General features: G+C 35.8%; 2 protein-coding genes across 2 annotated transcripts in view; one reads left to right on the forward strand and one right to left on the reverse strand.

Annotated features, from left to right (window-relative positions):
• Nucleotides 1–2,488, forward strand: part of LOC145668397 (interleukin enhancer-binding factor 2 homolog) — a 66,715-nt gene extending 64,227 nt beyond the window's left edge. Inside the window, exon 9 of the mRNA XM_081736189.1 lies at nucleotides 1,851–2,488. Coding sequence (XP_081592315.1) covers nucleotides 1,851–2,005 — 155 coding nt within the window. The 3' untranslated portion in view covers nucleotides 2,006–2,488. The remainder of the gene's footprint in view (nucleotides 1–1,850) is intronic.
• Nucleotides 2,489–11,268: 8,780 nt separating this feature from the next.
• The window catches only part of Scgbeta (sarcoglycan beta), a 31,486-nt gene continuing 23,060 nt past the window's right edge, over nucleotides 11,269–19,694 (reverse strand). The window contains exon 3 of the mRNA XM_081736190.1: nucleotides 11,269–16,321. Coding sequence (XP_081592316.1) covers nucleotides 15,439–16,321 — 883 coding nt within the window. The 3' untranslated portion in view covers nucleotides 11,269–15,438. The remainder of the gene's footprint in view (nucleotides 16,322–19,694) is intronic.

The following is a 19,694-nucleotide window of genomic DNA, read 5'->3' on the forward strand; positions in this document are numbered from 1 at the left end:
GGGCCCACTGCTTTTTGAGTTCCTGCAACGGGGTACCACCATCAATGCCCAGCGTTATCAAGCCACTTTACAGAACCTTAGACGAGCCATTAAGTCGAAACGCCCAGGCATGTTGTCTAATGGCGTTATCCTCCTGCACGATAACACCCGCCCACACACGGCCAATGTGGTGAAGACGACATTGCAGCAGTTTCGGTGGGAAACGCTGGAATATCCACCGTACAGTCCCGACTTTTACCGTGTGATTTTCATGTGTTTGGACCTCGAAACAAGCTATTTGCGGACATCGATTCGCAACGGACGATGAAGTGTGTGACTGGGTCCAGGCCTGGATCCAACAGCAGCCTACTTTCTTCTTCAAGAATGAAATCGACCGGCTAGTGTCGCAATGGGTTAAATGTGCCAACAGTTTTGGCGACTATTTTTGAGTGTGTGTACTGTGTATCACTACATATGTGAGTATGGTACTGTGTATAACTACATTTTTGAGTTAATACAATCGTTACCGTTACTTTACACTAGTGACCGGCTTTCATTTGAATGCCCCTTATACAGTCCAATAGTACCAAGAGTCACCAATAGATAGGACAAAGTACTCGATAAAGCACATGCATGGACATTCCTTGTCTTTTTCCCTTTACCCTTCAATTACTCTGCTCACTAACATAAGTGCCATGGTATAGTTAACAAACATGGATATTTGGAGCTCATACTTGATTGTTTATAATTTCTGTAGGTGCTTGAGCTAGATGTCTTGCTTTTTGAAATAACGGTCTTCAGAAACTGATTTTTTTTAACTTCCTGTAGCATTTGAAAAGACGATTATCTACTCATATCTGTTAGAACTGTTTAAAATTATCTTGTATGTATTATCGGCTCTGAATAAAGATGCAATAATAACTTAAAAATCTGGTTGTCGGACTAGCAAGGACTCGAATCTCAAATCTTCTGATTTCCCAACTCTGAAGTTATCTAATATAGAGATTTTTATTTTATTTTTTAAATAGCAAAGACAGTACATATCGTATGCGTTCTACAATTTAACCGATCTTCACCAAACTTGTCATGGAGTGCCGTGCTTAGTACGTATGTGAAATAATTTCTGTGCAAACTTTTGTTTTCCGAGTTATTGGACATCAAATTTGGGATTTCGACTTAGTCTAATTTTCTCAGTTTCATTAGAATCAGGGGGAAATATGTAGACGTGTTAAACGTTTACAAACGTATCATGAAGTAAAATAGTGTCTTTACTTATAATAAAGATTTGCTGAAATTAGTGTGAAGGACGATTTATTTCCGCAATCAGGAAGCTTGTTAGTAGTCTCTATTCGATGTGTAAAGAACTCTAAAAGTTTGATAATGTTAGCCAATGGACGCTATGTTGACGCTATAGGATACATATAAATAAAAAATTGTACTAATCTTGTATCCGCACAGAAAGTAAATTCAAGATTTCACATTGATCTGGTATTTCGGAATTGTTTTTTCAACAAATTTCCTAGAAACGGCGTTTTTTCTCTTTTGAGATAGTTCTTAGATGAGAGGATCTACAATGGATTTAGCGTAGGAGTTCAAGAAATTACTGATGAAACTAGCAGAGATTAGTGAGATTATTTAATGAATACTTACTTGCTGTATGGGTACAATGTTAGTACAATTTTTATTTGGTAATGTTACTAACTTCAAGGTTTGAAACTTGGGTATTGTGTAAGTTACTTTAGTTTAATCTAATAAAAAATAAACATTTTGTGTATTTGAAGGAGGTACTTTTTAAATAAATAGTTTATCGCTTCCATTATTTAGTTTTAAAATACAATAGATGTGTATTGAATCTTTAAATCCTTCGTTAGGTATAGCATCAGAGATCTCCATATGGGATGGTGTTGTGGTGTCCCCTCTGGATAAAGCGTACGAGAAACCTCCAGAAAAGAAGGAAGGCGAAGAGGATGGAGATGAAATGGAAGCAGACGGAAACGACGAAGCAATGGAAACAAATGAAAACTAAACTTAATTCTGGACTAATTAAGACGGCATTGTTCATACTATTATCATGTCAGCCACATTTCTCAGTGAAGAAGCAGGTCATGAAACATGAAAATCAGGTTAAAAACTTGTTCTTAAAACATGTGTTAATATTATTCTATTACCCATTTTTATGAGCGTGTTCTTTCATAAGGATTTTCATGTCTACAATGATAAATGGCTTCAAAGAACAATTGTGTGGCATTTCCATTGCATTTGTCTGGTATTAAGTGTCCTCATTGGAATGACTGATACCATAATTTTACTTTCGATTTCGTATTTCATAAAGATTGAAGGAGAAGCTCTAATTTTAAGTTTACTCGTTAATTGTTGTACATAATATTTCCGATTTATAACTGTCGCCAATTATAAATAAGACATGTGAATTTCTACAGAAATTAGAAAGTGGTTCATGAAAGTAAAGTATGTATCATTTTAATACATAAATAAAAAGAAAGAAAAAATACTTTCTTTTTTCTACATAGACTTACCAGTAAAATATAAATAACTGAAACCATAACAGTATAAGTAACATGTTGGTTAAAATTGTTGATAAGTTCATATTTGTCAACTACAGAAGAAAGTTTATATGGTAAGGGGATCTGAAAGAATAATAATGTTTATTTGACAAAGATGTAGTTGTTATATAAACACTTTTCTTAAGAAACTTACGGTATCAGCAAACTTTAAACTCGTTTTTCTCGGAAACAAGATTTATATACTTAGACCGTTACGGTTTTCAGCAGAGTTGGCTGATTCAAGTCATTAAATATATATATACAGTGAAACCTCTCTAAAGCGGACAGCCGTGGGGAATTAAAAATTGTCCGCTATAGAGAGGTGTCCGCCTTAGAGAGGTTTCAATATCTTCTTACGTAAATTAGTAGAAGGTATTGTGTAATTAGAAAAATATTTTTGCATGAATCATGTATTTACAAATATTACCAAAATATTACTGTACTTGCATTATCTTGCGCCTTTCAATACTCTATGTTCGAGGCACAACATGGAAATAAGATGTTATAGTTCTCTGCACTTTACATTTATCGCTACTTACTACGTTTTAGGTGTATTGCTTTAATTTCTGAGTTAATTGCAGTCCAGTAATGACTTTTGAGACAATATGCGTACCCGTGGGCAAAAAATACCAAACTTTACTTTTGCTTAGAGATTCCGGCGGACAGTAAAATGACTTATCATCCCAAACGGCGGGCAACTGTCAATCACTTTGGTATCTAAAACAGGTTGGGTGAAAGTAGAATGCAAGCAAAGAATATGAGGATGTTGTTAAACGGACACCTTTCCTCTTGAGCAGACAGTTGAGGGGGCAAAATGTTGTCACACCCTCATGTGCTTCCTTGCTGACACACGTATGAATCACAAAAAATGTATTATTTTTTACTGTATTTTTCAACTTGTTTCTAGAGAAAGTGTCCGTAATACAGAGGTAAACAATACCTATAAAAGACAGGAAAGACAGTCCGTGTCCGTACTAGAGAGTGTCCGCTTTAGAGAGGTTTTCCAATGTGCATTTTCCTATTACAGTGTTTGGGGATTACAAAATATGTCCGTTATGGGAGGTGTCCGCTTTATAGAGGTGTCCGTTAGTAGAGGTTTCACTATATATATATGGATACGTTACTTCTATATGACAGTCACTTATTATTTTAGGATTAAACCCTAAAGATAATGAAGGTCTGTACCGGGAAGATAAGGACTCTTTATTTATCCTTTTAGATATAACATGAGACGACAGTTTACAGCGGAATAATTAACAACTAAATCCAACAACAATGAGAAAGGAAGTGGGAGAAAATCGGTCAGGGCCTATATTTTACGGTACCATCCCGATATTCGTCTGGTGAATGTAGCTACTAAATTCGATTCCTGGTCCTCTCGCTTGCAAACCAAGAACACTAGCAAATAGTCTACACCATTTCGGTTTACACCTCTGAGCCTTACGTATATGTACCATTCAATCATTTGCTTGGCACTGAAGAAAGACTTTGCTCCTGATTCCGTATCTTAGGACCTCGTTATTAGTGAAGCTAGCATACTTGGTATTCCAAGACATAGGTCAAGTATCTGTAAATATTGAGATTACTTTGTCCCTCTTCCATGTCTTTAAGAGTAAATAGTAATGAGACTTCGGAGTAAATAACTATGTTCAATAATTGAAAATAAAATCACGTTACGCCCTTTTACGATCCATGGTATGTTTTCGTACCATAATGCAGTGTTGTTTTTAATCGCTTATTTAGGTCCTATAACAAGGATTTAAGTTTTTTCTTCTTCTTCTTCTTTCAAGTCAAACATGGACCAAAGAACACCCTACATGAGTTCTGGAACCAGATGGTCAACTTGGTAGCGCCAAATGGGGGTGGAGGGGTGTGACATTGCATTTTACTTTTGATCCCGATTTCAAAGAATTTTCCCGCCCTCAGCTTTCAACATTTCATGTTGAAATTTTGCATACACATTGTGCACACTTTTGTGTATCGACAATGAGATCTCTACGTCAACCCGGGCCGGGCACGAGGGCCTCAAAATTTTTAGAAAGGGTTTTTTTTTTCGGAAAATTTTCCGGATTTTGCGTAATGTTCCATTTCTGGTGTATGATATGGGTATGTGAGTGGTACCCATTGAAAGGATGCTTTATTCTGAAGAGAATGAGGTATGAACCATGGTCTTAGGACAAATAATAATGACGCAGTAAATTTTTACAGTATGTGTTATGTGTAAATCTATAAATATATACATACTTTTGACCTTGTGCCAAATTTCAAAAATTTTTCCCGTCCTTCGTTTTCAAAATATCAAATTGAGATTTTGTACACACTATGTCTACACCTCTTAAGTATTTCTCAATTTTTTTGAGATCTCTACGTCAACCCAGTCCCGGGCCCAAGAGGTTCAAAGGTTTCAAATAGGGAATTTTTTCGGAAAATTTCTCAGATTTTTCCTAATTTTTCATTTCTGGTGTATGAAATGGGCATGTGAGTGGTGCCTGTTGAAAGGATGCTTTATTCTGAAGAGAATGAAGTATGAACATGATCTTAGGACAAATAGTAATGACGCAGTAAATTTTTACAGTATGTGCTATGTATAAATCTATAAATATATAGATACTTTTAACCTTGTGCCAGATTTCAAAAATTTTTCCCGTCATTAGTTTTCAAGATACCAAATTCAGATTTTGCACACAAATTGTTCGCACCTCTAACTATTTACCAAATGTTTTTGAAATCTCTATATCAAGCCGGGCTTGGACTCGAGGGGCTTAAAATTTTCAAAATGGGATTTTTTCAGAAAAGAGTGCGGCCAAGTTTAGCCCCAATTTCATCTCCCCATGAATTTGCCCGAACATGATTGCAATCGATAGCTTCCGATGCGTAGAGCACGCCTGTGAAGGAACCAGAGTAGTCAGATGTACCGTTCCTGAGATATCGCGCTCCAAGGTATCGAGGTAAGATCGACGTGGCACTTCAGTTCATGAAATCAATCAGAAACATCCTTATCATCGGAAGCATTTTCAATGCGAAGAAAAATGTTGGATAATCGATGACCGCGAAAACGACTGCAGTGTAATCGTTTTCTATTGCAGCAACGATAAACACCAAACACGAATACAATCAATTGAGAGAAGAAAAGATAGAAATAACGAGCTTGATCAACGAGTTTAATACGATACGGAGTTATATCTGTGACATGTTAGTTTCACACTTTATACAAATACTCTCGGGGCATGAAGAGTCGATCTCGCAGCTGCGCCTCAATACTGGCGCTATCTCGTGGCATCCCAAGGTTGATTTATTCTAAAGAGAATGAGATATGAACCATGATCCAGAAACAAATAGTCTTGTTTTAGGAAATTATTATATCACGTATAAATATATGTAAAAGATTGGTCACCTTGAGATTTTCAAAAAAAAAAATCCCCGCCCTTAGTTTTCAAGATCTAACAGTGAAGTTTTGCACACGTAACTACGTATTTTTCTAGTGATTTTGAGATCCCTATGTCAACCCAGGCCCGTGCCAGAGGGGGGAAAAATTTTTTGAAAAATTTTATTTTCGAAAAAAAAAAAAAAAAAAAACTGCTGATTTTCCCGTTTCAGATGTATGATACCGGCAAGTGAGTGGTGCCGTTGGAAAGGTTGCTCTGTTGTGAAATAAACGAGGTAGGAACTATGATCCTAAGGTAAATAACAATGAAGCAGTACCTGTTTGACTGAAAGTCTAAAATTTACCTCAAAAAGCCAAGGTCGTAAAACGGTTAATGCTTACATGAACATTAGTTTTTCTCTTATGTTTCAAATTTTATCTTAGTGAAAACAGAAACTCACCAACTACAGAATGACTTTACCAATATTTAATTTACTTACCTTTAAAATATATTTAATAACAATATATATACTCTTATATTTTGAAAACTAGAAATACTAAATTGTTTATAATATTACGCATTTAACTTGAAATTTCAAAACAAATGTATATTTAAAATACTAAAAGAATTATGCTAATTCATAAATTACTTCAAAATCTATATTTCCTTTCGTTGTAAATAGAAATGCAGAAATTAAAATCTTGTAATGAGCAAATAAAACGAATCTCTTCGAAGTTAATAAACTATGCAGCGCTCAACTCAGATGTTTGCTCTTCAAAGGTTGAGACACAAATCATCTTTTCTCCCAAATCATCTCTCACGATCTGCCGGATCGTTTCGTGGTTGATGTGTAGCACATCCTTCATCATGTGACGATCTGACTGCAGCAGGCCGCGAACGACTGGTTGACGGACATCCACCTCTGGGGTCAATAGGAACGTCTTTACGACCATTTAAACACAAGACCTCGAGATAAGGCATCATTGCATTAAACAGTTCTCATCATCACAGTAAATCTGTTTCTGATTTCCCTATCGTAACAACAAAACTTAAAGTTTCCCGGCGGGAGCTCATGTGGTTCGGATTCCACGTTAATCAGTAGGTCCACGTCTCATATAGCCTCGCTGCTGAAAGGGACGCTAAACTAAAATCAACTCAACTCAACAAAACTTAAATGTTCGCCCTTAAAGATTACATATCCAGTAGATTTCCAAAAATAAAAATAACGTAAACAAGAATAAAAGACAGCACATTTTAACATGGAAATTAGGGTTTGCAAGGAACTATTCGACTAATAAAGATACACCTACAATGTATAGCATACAAAATATGGTTCAAAGTAGACTCGAAGTCACTTGTTCTCGAGTTACAGGTTTCTGAATTACGCTCTGTGAGTCATCGATGTGGTCGGCTTCCTCAAGAAGATAAATTTCAATGACTTCAAAATTTTAATTAATCTTTATATATTGTAATAAATGAATAATGCGTACAACTTTGCGTACTGCGAGTTTTTTGTGTGTCAAGTCAGGTGCCTCCTAGAATGAATTCTACAACGTTTAATTAAAAAAAAAAAAAATTGTTGCTCATTGAAATGTACAAAATTTCATTTTTTTACTGTGCCGCCTTAAATAAACTTTTCGAAAAAAATAATTTTTATGTCGCTAAAAAGATACAATTTGTTACCAATAGTAATAATCGATAAGTTTTACTTATTCTGCTGAAATAAATTGTTTTATTTATGTATGTACTGTACATGTAAAAATACAGTAAACTAGCTAATTATATCTGTTTATCGCCTTATAACGCTGACATAGTCGTAACAATGACACATACATTACTTGTAAAGTAGGGTCAATCGTGCAAAATTCTTCACAACTACCGTATATTTAAATCGTGCTGCTCCCTTTATCTAGCGAAGAACCTAATTTATTTATAAGAAAGAATTCGGTCAAGATATAAGTATTAGAGAGACCACTTCATTATTTTCGCTGGATTTCAATCAACCAATCGATGGTTTCCCACCACGATCAAAGCAAGCCAAGGCACAGCAGTCTGCTGCAAAAAGTTGGTCAATATTCCGGAATTAAAAGGATATTCTGCTGGTTGATTATTTCCAAAGTGACACAATCGTGAATGTCACATAAAAGTCTGCTAGTCAGGCTGAAGACGGCAATGAAGAAATAGTGACGAAAACAAATTGGCATGGTCTTTTTTTTCCCCCCTCAGAGCAATGAACCGGTATGTACGGCACATCAGACAAACTGGGGATGTTCCAGTTTCATATGTAGAAGAACTCCTTGTTTTCTGACACCACTCCATCTATTAACTCTTGCCAAACCAGTAGCGTAACGCAAAAATGTCGAGCCCCCCTTTGTATGTCCATTAACTTCCCACTATATTATGTCCCTTTAGAAGACATAATCATAATTAACATAGCAACCATGGAATATAATTAAATTACAATTAAAATTACTGCTCATCAAAAAAAGCAAACGAACTGCTGAATATCGAAGTTCATTTGAAGCGGTATAATCTTCTATCATTTTTTCTGCAAATATTTCTATTATATTACTTACGTCTATTGCTCTTGTTCTCTCACATTCAATACTTAAAATATTGAGACTGGTCAACCGTACTTGAGATATGGAACTAAATATCTCTTAGTTCTTTTGTAAATAGTTCTTTATCAGTTTTAATTTTGAAAAAGATCTCTCCCCTACAGAAACACTCATTGGTAAGGTCAGAAATAAGAAAAAAGATGTATATACACCGGGAACGCTAGAAGCCAAAGTATAGTTATCTATTAATAGGAGATAGGACTATGCTAGTTCCCGAATTGTTGTTTTCAACTTTTATTTCATTGTGTAATACCAATTTGAAACCGCAACAATGTAAGTTATAAAGATTCTGAACTGAATGTAGTAATAGGGATACGTATTCCTTTCGCTTAAATTTTTGCACCAAAAAAAGACATTTTCAACACATTGTACAGTCGGCAGCAAAATTACTTTTTCTTAATCCTCGAATGCTAAGATGATTTTTAAAACTATTATTACTGAAATGAACAAATTTTCATCCAGAGCATATTTTCCCTTTTCTAAAGTAAATAATATTCAGTGAAATGGATATTCCGTATTCATCTCACTTATTTGTTGCTTATAGTTTTTGACATCATCTTCGCGGTGGGACCCCTGCACTGCAGGCCCCTCAGTTACGCCACTGTGAAAAAACTTAAAAATGAACATGAAGGGTCCATTTTGCTTTGACATCATTAGTGATACTGAGGACTGCTTTATAGTGCAATCTTCAGACTTCTATTTGTAGGTTTGTAAGTACTGTTGAATGTATGTGAACAATGCATGGCCTTAGGGGGGAATATGTTGAGTAAATTACCATGAACTATTAGACACTTATTTTCTTGCAAGACTGAGAATTCTTGTAGAATCAATCTATTCTCGTAAGTTATCTATAATCGTTTTCTGATGACAGTCTCCAGTTAATTGAAGTCTAATGTCTTTCCAGACGGAAGCTAGAAGAGACAGACCTACTATTTAAAGAAAGATCCAAACCGTTACTCGACTTTGTATACAAGGCAAATACCTCACCGAGAATCGAACCCGGGATCACGCACATTAACCACGAAAAGGCACGTCTGCAGTTAGTATAGAAAACGTACACTACTACTATTTCTAATACACCATTATCATCTCCTCGTACGTTGGTTCTTACGAATTTGCAGCTTTTCTCTCTGAAATTCCTGATGAATTCGAGACTTTTTCATATTTGATAGAAACTTACGACTTCCTCAACTGCTAGGACACTAGAGGTCTGCACGGGCTCGGGCCTACAAAGCATTTATCACTTCGGGTTCGGGCCGTAAATTTTTAAATATACAACTATGCTGCTTTGGCCTTTTGAGGCTTATAGTAGGGCCAGCAAGAGATGATTTCTGACGTTTCTTACCACATGCGGAGGGACAATGAAGCCCCTACTTTGGTACTACTGTTACTCTGTCTTTCACCATTAATTACATTGCCATTATAGATGCACCGAAAAAAGCCTTGACATGTGAGTAGTGGGAAAGTCACTGCGAGCTGTCAGAGACCTTCTCTTACTGGCTCCCATGTAACTTTATACTATACAACGATATTTATTGGACCATTCTTTCTGAAGAACTGTTAAATTACAACTATATAATTAAACCTCTTATTGCTTTCCGTAATTCGGGCTCATTTAGTTATCACACGAGCTCGGGTCGGGCTTACATTATAAACTCACGGGCCAGGTCGGGCCCGGGCGAAAAATTCCGGCCCGTGCAGACCTCCATAGGACACCCTGAAGAATGCCCATAAATAGCTTAACGGAAGTGTTAAAAATAGGGACCCCAATCATCCGAAAAATTCCTTTATATCAGTAGTCTTTGAGCAGATACCACGGGATTCTGACAGGTTATTTTGATTCGAATTTCTTTAACTGTCTTTGAGCAGCACCATTGTTTGTAAATTCAATTTTTGAGTTTCTGGGAGCTAATAATTGTGACACAATGCAGTATTCTTTCTCTGAGGACTTAACCAACAAATTGTCTGTGCATCATTTGTTTCCACCCTGTGCTTATTTGTTGTCTCACTAGGAGAAAGGATCTATTTGTAGAGTGGACATGCAGTTAGAAATCCACCTTAACTCTCCATGTCGCCATCAACACTGATTGGTTATGACATGAACCCACTCCAAAATAACCAGACCACAAATGGTTATGCTTTGTATTTGGTGGACTACCTCAGGTATTGTGCATAGCGAACTGCTTCTATCTGGCCTGACGATCAATGCCACTGCATACTCACAGCAAATGGATTTAAAAAAAAAAAAAAAAAATTAAAACCACGTAGTAAGTTCTTGTGAATCACTAAAGTGTTCTGCTTTAGGACAACGCGAACATACTTTCCTAAAGACCACCCGTGACTTCATTATTCTACTTGGTTGTCAAAGACTAATGTATCCTCTGTATTTCTTCTCAGGCGCTGCACCGTCGCAATTACCATTTGATTCATTCGTTCGTTAGGTAACCATTTGCAGCAGGGACGACTGTTCCGAACCTTCATCGAAGTGACACACACTCTGGACAACTTCTGAATTTTATCATCGTGAGATTCAAAAGCTGCCCCAGCATTGAAGATACTGCTGATGGAGACTTATTTCTGATATTCCATGTAGTTTCACTTCGTATTATCGCCCTTCTCTTTGTAAAGTCAAAATCCAACAGAACTGTTTTGTGTACGTAATAGTATGAGAACTAGATGTGTTGCTTTTCAATCTTGTTGACAGCTGCGATAAGGGAATGAGGAATCCAAAATCAAGTAACTACATACATTATAACTCAATATTTTATTTATTTTTTTACAAAATGATACACACATGAAACATATCTAAAATATACAATACATATATTACAAATGACTAGTACGTGAATCTAAAGCTGCCATGAAGTATTAAGGTAACTGTAAAGCTCGACTGTCGCCAACAGATGGCAGCACGTTTTCCTTATATTTCCAACGTATCTTGTATGGAGAGAGAATATTCAAAATAATTTAATCAAATTTAAGAGATCGAAATTCAAACGTTGTCCCAAAATCAACTGACCCATTAGTCAAGGAATAACCCGTGCAGTGTTTCATTGTTGAGAGTACTTAGTTTTGCTCTTCAGAAACATGCTTCCAATAATGAAACTCTCTCAACAAAGAAAATAAACAAAGTATAAAAAAATGCACGGATTATTCCGTGATTAATGAATCAATTTGTTTCTCAGCAAAATTTGAATATTGTCCCTCCATACAAAATGCATTGGAGAGATGAGGAAAATGTGCTGCCATCTACTGATTAAAAGCAATTCATTAAACTTACTTTAACTCCTTTATTACGATATGTATAAAAAAAAAAAAATACTGGTATATCTACCATACGCACTTACGTATATTGGTAAACATGAAAACTATTCAGTCCACAAAGTCATGGTAAAAAACATGCGTTCCAGAAGCAGAACAAAAGGTCGCTTACATGTACGCAAAATCGATTGGTAATCTTGACCTTACCAAAAATTCAGAGCCAAATCAACTTCCTTAATCTTTAATATACTAAACATGAATCTTGTTAATATGCCTTTTTATCACTACTATATATTATGTCATGATAAAAATAGACATACTTGTTTTTCAATCTGTTCTTTTAATTTGATATATGTCACACAAAGTAAATTACAATTTTCTGGAGTTACTCGAGCAAAAAACGCTACGATTTACTGACAAGTGGTTTCTTCTTCAACGTTTCTTGCTACTTACAACAACAGTTAATTTACACTATACAGAATGGATATTATTTCAAAATAGTAGCACAACCAGAACAAATACTTTTCAAACAAAGCTTGCTCAGTAAAAGCTCATATAAAATTGAACTCTCACATATCAATGGTTTCAAATTACACTAATTTTGATTGGTTCAGTTTACAATAAATTCAACTCGGAATAAATCTCATTTCTTGAATAATTTCTATAATGTAACAAGCAGTATAATCAAGTGTAAAATTCTAATATACCCATAATCTACTTTAGCCATATCCTTGAAGGTTATTATATCACACTCAACATTCATATACCTTGACAAATACAACTATGTATATCCTTATAATGTTCCCTATGCAAATAACACTCGAATATTTCTCACGGAAATTTAGATAGAAATAAGTACACTGTGACTACGTTTTTTTTTTTTTTTAAGTTACATGAATTCTAGCATTCGATGGATTATCATTTCATTCAAAAATTGAACAAAAATATTCTCCACTTTTATTGAGGGTTTGATAGTTAATATTAATTGTCCTATTTTGTTTCACATTGATAAAAATAATTCACACACCTGACAAAACGCGGTCACAAAATATTCATAAAAAACCAAATTTCAATGGGAAAAAAATCATCTCAGGATAAACGGTATATTGAAACTGAGGTAATGGTATCAACAGTATAATTCGAGTCTGAAAATGTTTAAAACGAAAAAAATATGGTGGAAAACATAAAAACATATTTGTATCTTTATTATTTTCAGCTGAAATATTGAAAAAAAAAATTACCCATCTATAGACGATATAGTGAGGTATCCCTGATTAAAATAATTAACGGTATACTTCTATCCTTTTTCAATTAGAAAGAATACTCATTATATTTTCTCTCTCAAAACCGGAAAACAAGTAAGAATAACATGAATATAAAATTCTAAAAATATTTCTCTCAGTGGCATATCAAAAAAAGAAAATGCAGCTTTTGTAATAACTACGAAATTGACCAACGTTTTCTTTTTTAACTTTCTTTTACTTTAAATGAATTTAACGCCTTTCTAGCGTCTTTCCTATGTAAAACATCAATCTACAAGTTAATGTTGAGCCCAAACTGACGGGTTTTCACCACGGGATCGATACTAGGTCTGAAATTGTTGATGTGTGATAACAGTTCCTGGTGGTTGCAGGGCTCCACTTAGTTGTGTAATACATTTGCCCTATTTAATAATTAATTAATTGGAGTTGTAGCTGATTATTCTTCTTCTCGTAATACATTTGGGGAAGTACCTGGAATTCTTTTTACAGAAATGTCGATGAAAATACAATTACTTAATTTAAAAGAATTATGTTCCTGTATCAAAATTACCTGCAATACACAACAAAATAATGTTCTGAAAGTAATGTCAAATTTTTCTTTTCAAAATACTTAAAATTGACACTTTATACTACCGTGACGAGAAGAAAGTCTAGAAAAAGAAAATACTTATGGAAAAGAAGAGATGGGAACGGAGCACTCTTCCTTGTACTCATTAAGAACTCGTTTGACTCTGATATTCCGTCATCGCTAAATATATTACGTTTTGAAAAAAGTAACCTAATTTTAAATGTACATCTATAAAAAAACATGCACCGTTAATGAATACAAAAGTATTACACGAAAGGCCGTCGTCTACTTTCAAACAACTGCCGCTAGATTTCACAAGCGCCAAAATAAATGCTACCCTTAGTTGTTCACAAGATGGTGTATATAGACCAAAAGTTTTCTTTCGCTTCCTTTCGTATCTTGAACTACGATTATGATTACGCTGTAGTGTGCATTTCGATAACGTGACAAATTATCTACCAGTAGCAAAGAACACTTGCTGGTTGTATTAAGAATTACAAGAAACAGGATGTATATGCAAGAAGAGTTCAGGGCGACCATATACCTCAGAGGTAAATGTGCAACGAATTTAATAAGTTTTTGAGCAAACCGCGCCCATCCTTGTCCCCAAAGATTCCCAGACATTATACCATTTAACTTTATCTTGTGGCTCCTTTTAAGTGTTTTTGTTTCACCATCACCCGCTCAAACCATAATCAGTTACACCAAATTAAGTGGAAAACAACATTCCTGAACACGTTTGGAGCGAATTCTGTTTCTGCCTAATACTGTGTGTGCAGCAAGTGAACGGAACATAAAGCGTTTATAACTAATGAGTAAAACTTGAACTCTTACTTAATTCATAATTTGTTTTGTAACCGAGGCACATTTTCATTAAATATAATTATTTGAAATCAAGTCATTCTTTTTATAAACATTGTGTATAATAACAAATAAATACAATAATTATAAATATTAAATATAGATTACAAAATTACGTAATGAAATGAAGAATACGTCTGAGACGTAATGAGGTGGAAACTATATTGTCAGGGTTAAGAATTTAATCCACAACAGAAATATGAAAATGACACTTCCATCCCAAGCTCAACAACTGCTTTAAAACAGTTGTTTATATCAATTAAATACATACTCAGTTGCGTAAAACTCTGTTTCAGGTACTCAAAATGACAATAAAACGATGATAATGCGAATTCAAAGTCTGATTACATAAACACAATATTAAATCGGAGTTTTTTCCTTTCATTTACAGCATTAAACTTTTTAATAAAAAAAATAAAATAAATAAATGTACACGATGAGCTAGTCCCTGCTCTCTAAATACAAACCCGAATGGATCCAATTTTGTATTTCCTTACCTCGACTCTTCTCAAAGAAGTGTTAGATTTTTCACAATCTACTTATTAGCTCGAGTAAAGCCACGTTAACACGTACAAGTCTCTTGTGCCATTAATAATACAAGGGGAATAAAAGATTGATTGACAAAACTTAAATGGGGACGTCAGCACACAAAGGAAATAAGTAAATTAAGAAAAAATACATATTATCTAATTAATATTCTATTAGGCTTTCTCCTTAAGATATGTACTGTTTATTCCGAGTATAAACCCCTTTTCAGAACCGCGAATATATGCAACATAGACCCACAGCTTGCCGTAACATTCAAACCACTGGGATCGTATTCACGTTTCCTGCACCAGAAGCCATGAAAGCATTTAAGATATGTGTTACTATGGCAAGGCAAGTTCTAAATCCGTTAAAAAAACATTTAATGGAGTAATAAATACAATACAAACACTAACCTACACCTATCACAACGTTCTTTTACATGCAAGGGTTGGATCCAGCAGACAAATCAACATTGTGACACCCAACACGTACTAATCTTCGAGTATTGTCAATGGGAATAGCAATACGAAACAGTTTACCTTCCGGCATACACACACAGATTTTATACTGACTAGTAAGAGATTTCTGACCATCACCAACTAGTGGTATATGCTCCACATCAATGGATACCCCTTCCTGACCGTTTAATATTATACTACCATTTACACTTTTCAGAAATATGTCTTCATTCGCAGACCAAACAATCTCTCGCCCCTCCATATGAGTTCCCTCATTTCCTCGTAAATGTGCTAATTTATCAGAGACCAGGCTGAGACCTGAATTAACAGGGCTTGTGATCCGGTGTGTTTGTGCTAACTTAATATCCAATTTTTTCACCCCTTTAGGAAGGCCAAAATTTGGATAATGTGTAGAGAAAACCATCTTTCCTGTATGAGGATCTTTAATATCGAAAGTCTGTATATTCGAGAAATTTGTTTTTCCCGAATCCAAGGTTATTTTAGGATTTTTGCTATCCAGTGAATTTAGATGAGTGTCGACCACATTTATAATAACGGATCCATTGTCACCAGTGATTACTACAGGAGTATCTGAAAAGCCCTCCAACTTTCCATCACGTTTATAAATGTCATCCAAGTCAGTATTACCAAAAAATTTCATTAGCGATTCCGCAGGAACGAATTCCAGACTCTCCATTCCCTGCCCTAATCGTAAAACTCCTAATATAGTGAACGTAAAGAATAAGTTTCCTACAGCAAGGATAAACAGAAGGATGACTAAAGTCCAGAAGACATATGTTTTCCTTCCTCGGAGTCCAGTTTTGTGCAGGTATTGCTCGTGAACAGGCACATATCCCGCTCTGAAAAGAGTAATAATTATCAGATAAGCATTCTGTAAATTCTATATATCTAATAACCAATATTGAACAGAAGGTAGCGAAAATATATTCCTTATCTTCATCTGAATAATTTTGTAAATAACTTCCCAATGATGTGCAATTTTAGTACTAGATAATTTAAGTTTCGTTTATCTCCATGATAAAGAATACCGTTCTAATATTTACTTTACTTTCAAAGGATACTGACTGTTTTCAGAAAGAAATACACTACGCGCGCGCACACACACACACACACACTATATAATATATAGATATATACGTCCCACGGTTATGCCGGTTGGGCTAAAGGAGACGACGGTGATGATGAGAAATGAATGAAATGGTGGAATGAAGAAAGTAGGAAGAAACGGGAAAACCCCGAGAAAAACCCCACGAGCACGGTGTTTGTCCACCACAAAGTCCACACGGCGCGAGCTGGGATCGAACCCAGGACCCCAAGCACCGGAGGTGAACGCTCTACCACGGAGCCACCGCACCCCCAATATATTATAGGGGCACGAGTTTTTCGCACTAAGAATTTGAAAATTTCGCGTTTAGTTTTTCATATTTCGTGTTTTGTCGCATTTTCCAAATAAAGTTTCACATTTTGTAGCCCTTGTGAAAAAAATATTCCCTGACATTTTTACAACTGTTCCTTTTATTCATAGGACACTACAGAAATAAACCATTGATTACGTAAAAACAAAATACACTGAATATTTCACTTGACATTGTAAATTTCACTTATAGAAAATTATATTTTTTTTTAAACCAAACTGAACGAAAATCAGTAACTGAACTTACTATGAGTAGGAAAGTTTGCGATGATGATAGCTAACGCGCAACATGTTCTCTATAGACGTGCCGAATCACCCAAAACGCACCGTTCATGCCACGTTCTTCCGTTCCGTCAGCGGAAAATTGGTGTTTTTAAATTAATGAAAATGTACTTTTAAAATTTCGCGTAGTTAGAAATTTCGCGCAAAATTGCCAATTTCGCGTTTTATCGCGCAACGGAAACCAATGAAAATACACACAGAATATCATAAAACGTCAAGAAACTGAAAATTACTTAATTCTGACGGATTTCGTTTTATCGCGCATCGCGAAAAACTCGTGCCCCCCCTCTCTCTTTGTATATATATATATATATATATATATATATATATATATATATAGTTAAAGGTTAAGGTATCGTTAAGTAATAATCGAAATACCCTACAATTCTTGGAATTTTATCAGCACTACTATATACACTGACCTGCCACTAAATTAGGCACACCTACCTAGAAACGTGTCAGCCCCCCTTTGGCCTTAAGTACTGCAGCAAGACGGCGAGGCAATGACTCTACTAGCTTTTCGACGCTATATGAAGTTATTGCAAGCCATGTGTCCTCCACAGCTGGTCTATGTTCACTGGTGGGGGTTGTCTGCTCCGTACAGCCATTTCCACATCATCTCACGAATGTTCCATTGGATTGAAATCCGGACTGGATGAGGGGAACTGCATTAACTGGTGGTCGGCAGAATGTTCCTCGAATCACTGCGGGTTGCTCGCAACCTGTGGGCTGCAGAGTTGTTTTGTGGCAAAATGCCCATTTCATTGGCATGAACCATGGTCATGAATAGGTACATGGTACCCTAGGATGCCCACATACCGGCTAGCATTCATTGATTCTCCTACGTGGATTAATGGTCCCAACAATGCCCAACTAAAGACACCTACCATCTTGCAGTGTACCAACCTCACATGTGGGATCCGGGTGGATTCATGCTGTTGTCGCCAGTTCCAGGCTCTTTCCATCGGCGCGATACAATCAAAATCGGGACTCATCACTCCATACTATCAGTTTCCACTGTTCCATGATCCAATCCCTGTACCTTCGAGCCCATGCAAGGCGTTCAGTCCGATGGGGGCCTGTGAGTTAGGGACATTCGGATTGGTCTGCGGCTCCTGATTTGTCCGTACACTATCACTTCGGATGAAACCTTCACTCAACTGGGATGTAATTTGCGACAGTGTCTGGTCCCTATTGGTTCATATGATAGAGCTTAGCCGGCGACGTCCACGTTCATTGAGCGTGCACTGATCTTTGCACTGTCACCGGTTCCCGGAGTCTTTCCTGCATCTGCATAATCTCGACACACCCTTGCAACTGTAGTACGCGAGAATCCCAGTTGATTCGCAATCTCTGAAAAGGAGTGTCCCATTCGTTGAGCACCAACAATCTGCTCTCGGTTGAACAAGTCCAAGTCCCAAGCTTTTCTCATTCCGCTTGTCAATACTACTGCGCCTTGCAACCATAGTTCTGCCTTCTTATATCTCAATGCGAGTAATCGGGGCAACGTATATGTCGGGCAATGCGAGTACCAGGGTTGGCTGGTTTAAACCATGTTTTACACCAACTGGTTGAAAATAAATAATAATAATAATAATAATTAAAAATGGTTTAAACCAAAAACGAAAAATATTCGTAGAAGTGTAACTATTCGTAAAATTTTGATGAACACACATTTGTGGGTTATCACGTTTCACTCCCGTATATTATTCGTATTACATTCAGACCTAAATTCCCCACTCATTACTCAAAGAGGTTGTTCTAAAAAAACAACTTCTTTTTCTATATATATAAGTTAATGAATGTTTATTGTGTAATTTTTTTATAGTTTGTTATTACTGTTATGCAATTGCAATCAAAGGAAAATTCTAAATATTGTTTCGTTTTAATAATATTTACTATTGATAAAATACATCGAAATGCCGCACCTTCGTGGGGGTTTTACAAACCCCACGAGAGGCATTTATTGAAATCAAAAGTATCTCTGGTATCTATTTATGTATAAATGGGTCAGAGCCAAAATGGACTCAAATAATTCGTATCTTTATTCACTTTTTTTACTTATATGCAAAGTAAGTCGTCGTATTTCTTGGACTAATAAGTCAATAATTTGGACCAATAAAAGTCGTTGTTAACTAACTTGAATTAAATTAGTTCTTCTGTACTCCGTAGTACTTTGAAATTGTCCATATGTAATTCTGTATAATGGTTTCACTTATGCAGTTGTTTATCTTTTTGTCCTTCTGAATTGACTCTTGACAATTATACTAACAAGCAGGGTTGGCAAAAACCATGGTTTTTATTAAAAAAACCAAAAAACCCGGTTTTTTTGGTTTAAACCAGGTTTTTATGGTTTAAATAATTTGCTCTATATATTCATATCATATATGGACAGAAATAAGTTTGTTTCGCCTTGATGTTATTACGCAACAACCGGGTTATGCTGGAAGGGGTCACATAAGCTTAAAGCGGAATACAAACCGCTTCTCGAGTTACATCCGAGAGAAATTGTCCTC

This window comes from Thermobia domestica, chromosome 13 (assembly GCF_964235325.1).
Source record: "Thermobia domestica chromosome 13, izTheDome1.hap1.1, whole genome shotgun sequence".
NCBI classification, from domain to species: Eukaryota; Metazoa; Arthropoda; class Insecta; order Zygentoma; family Lepismatidae; genus Thermobia; species Thermobia domestica.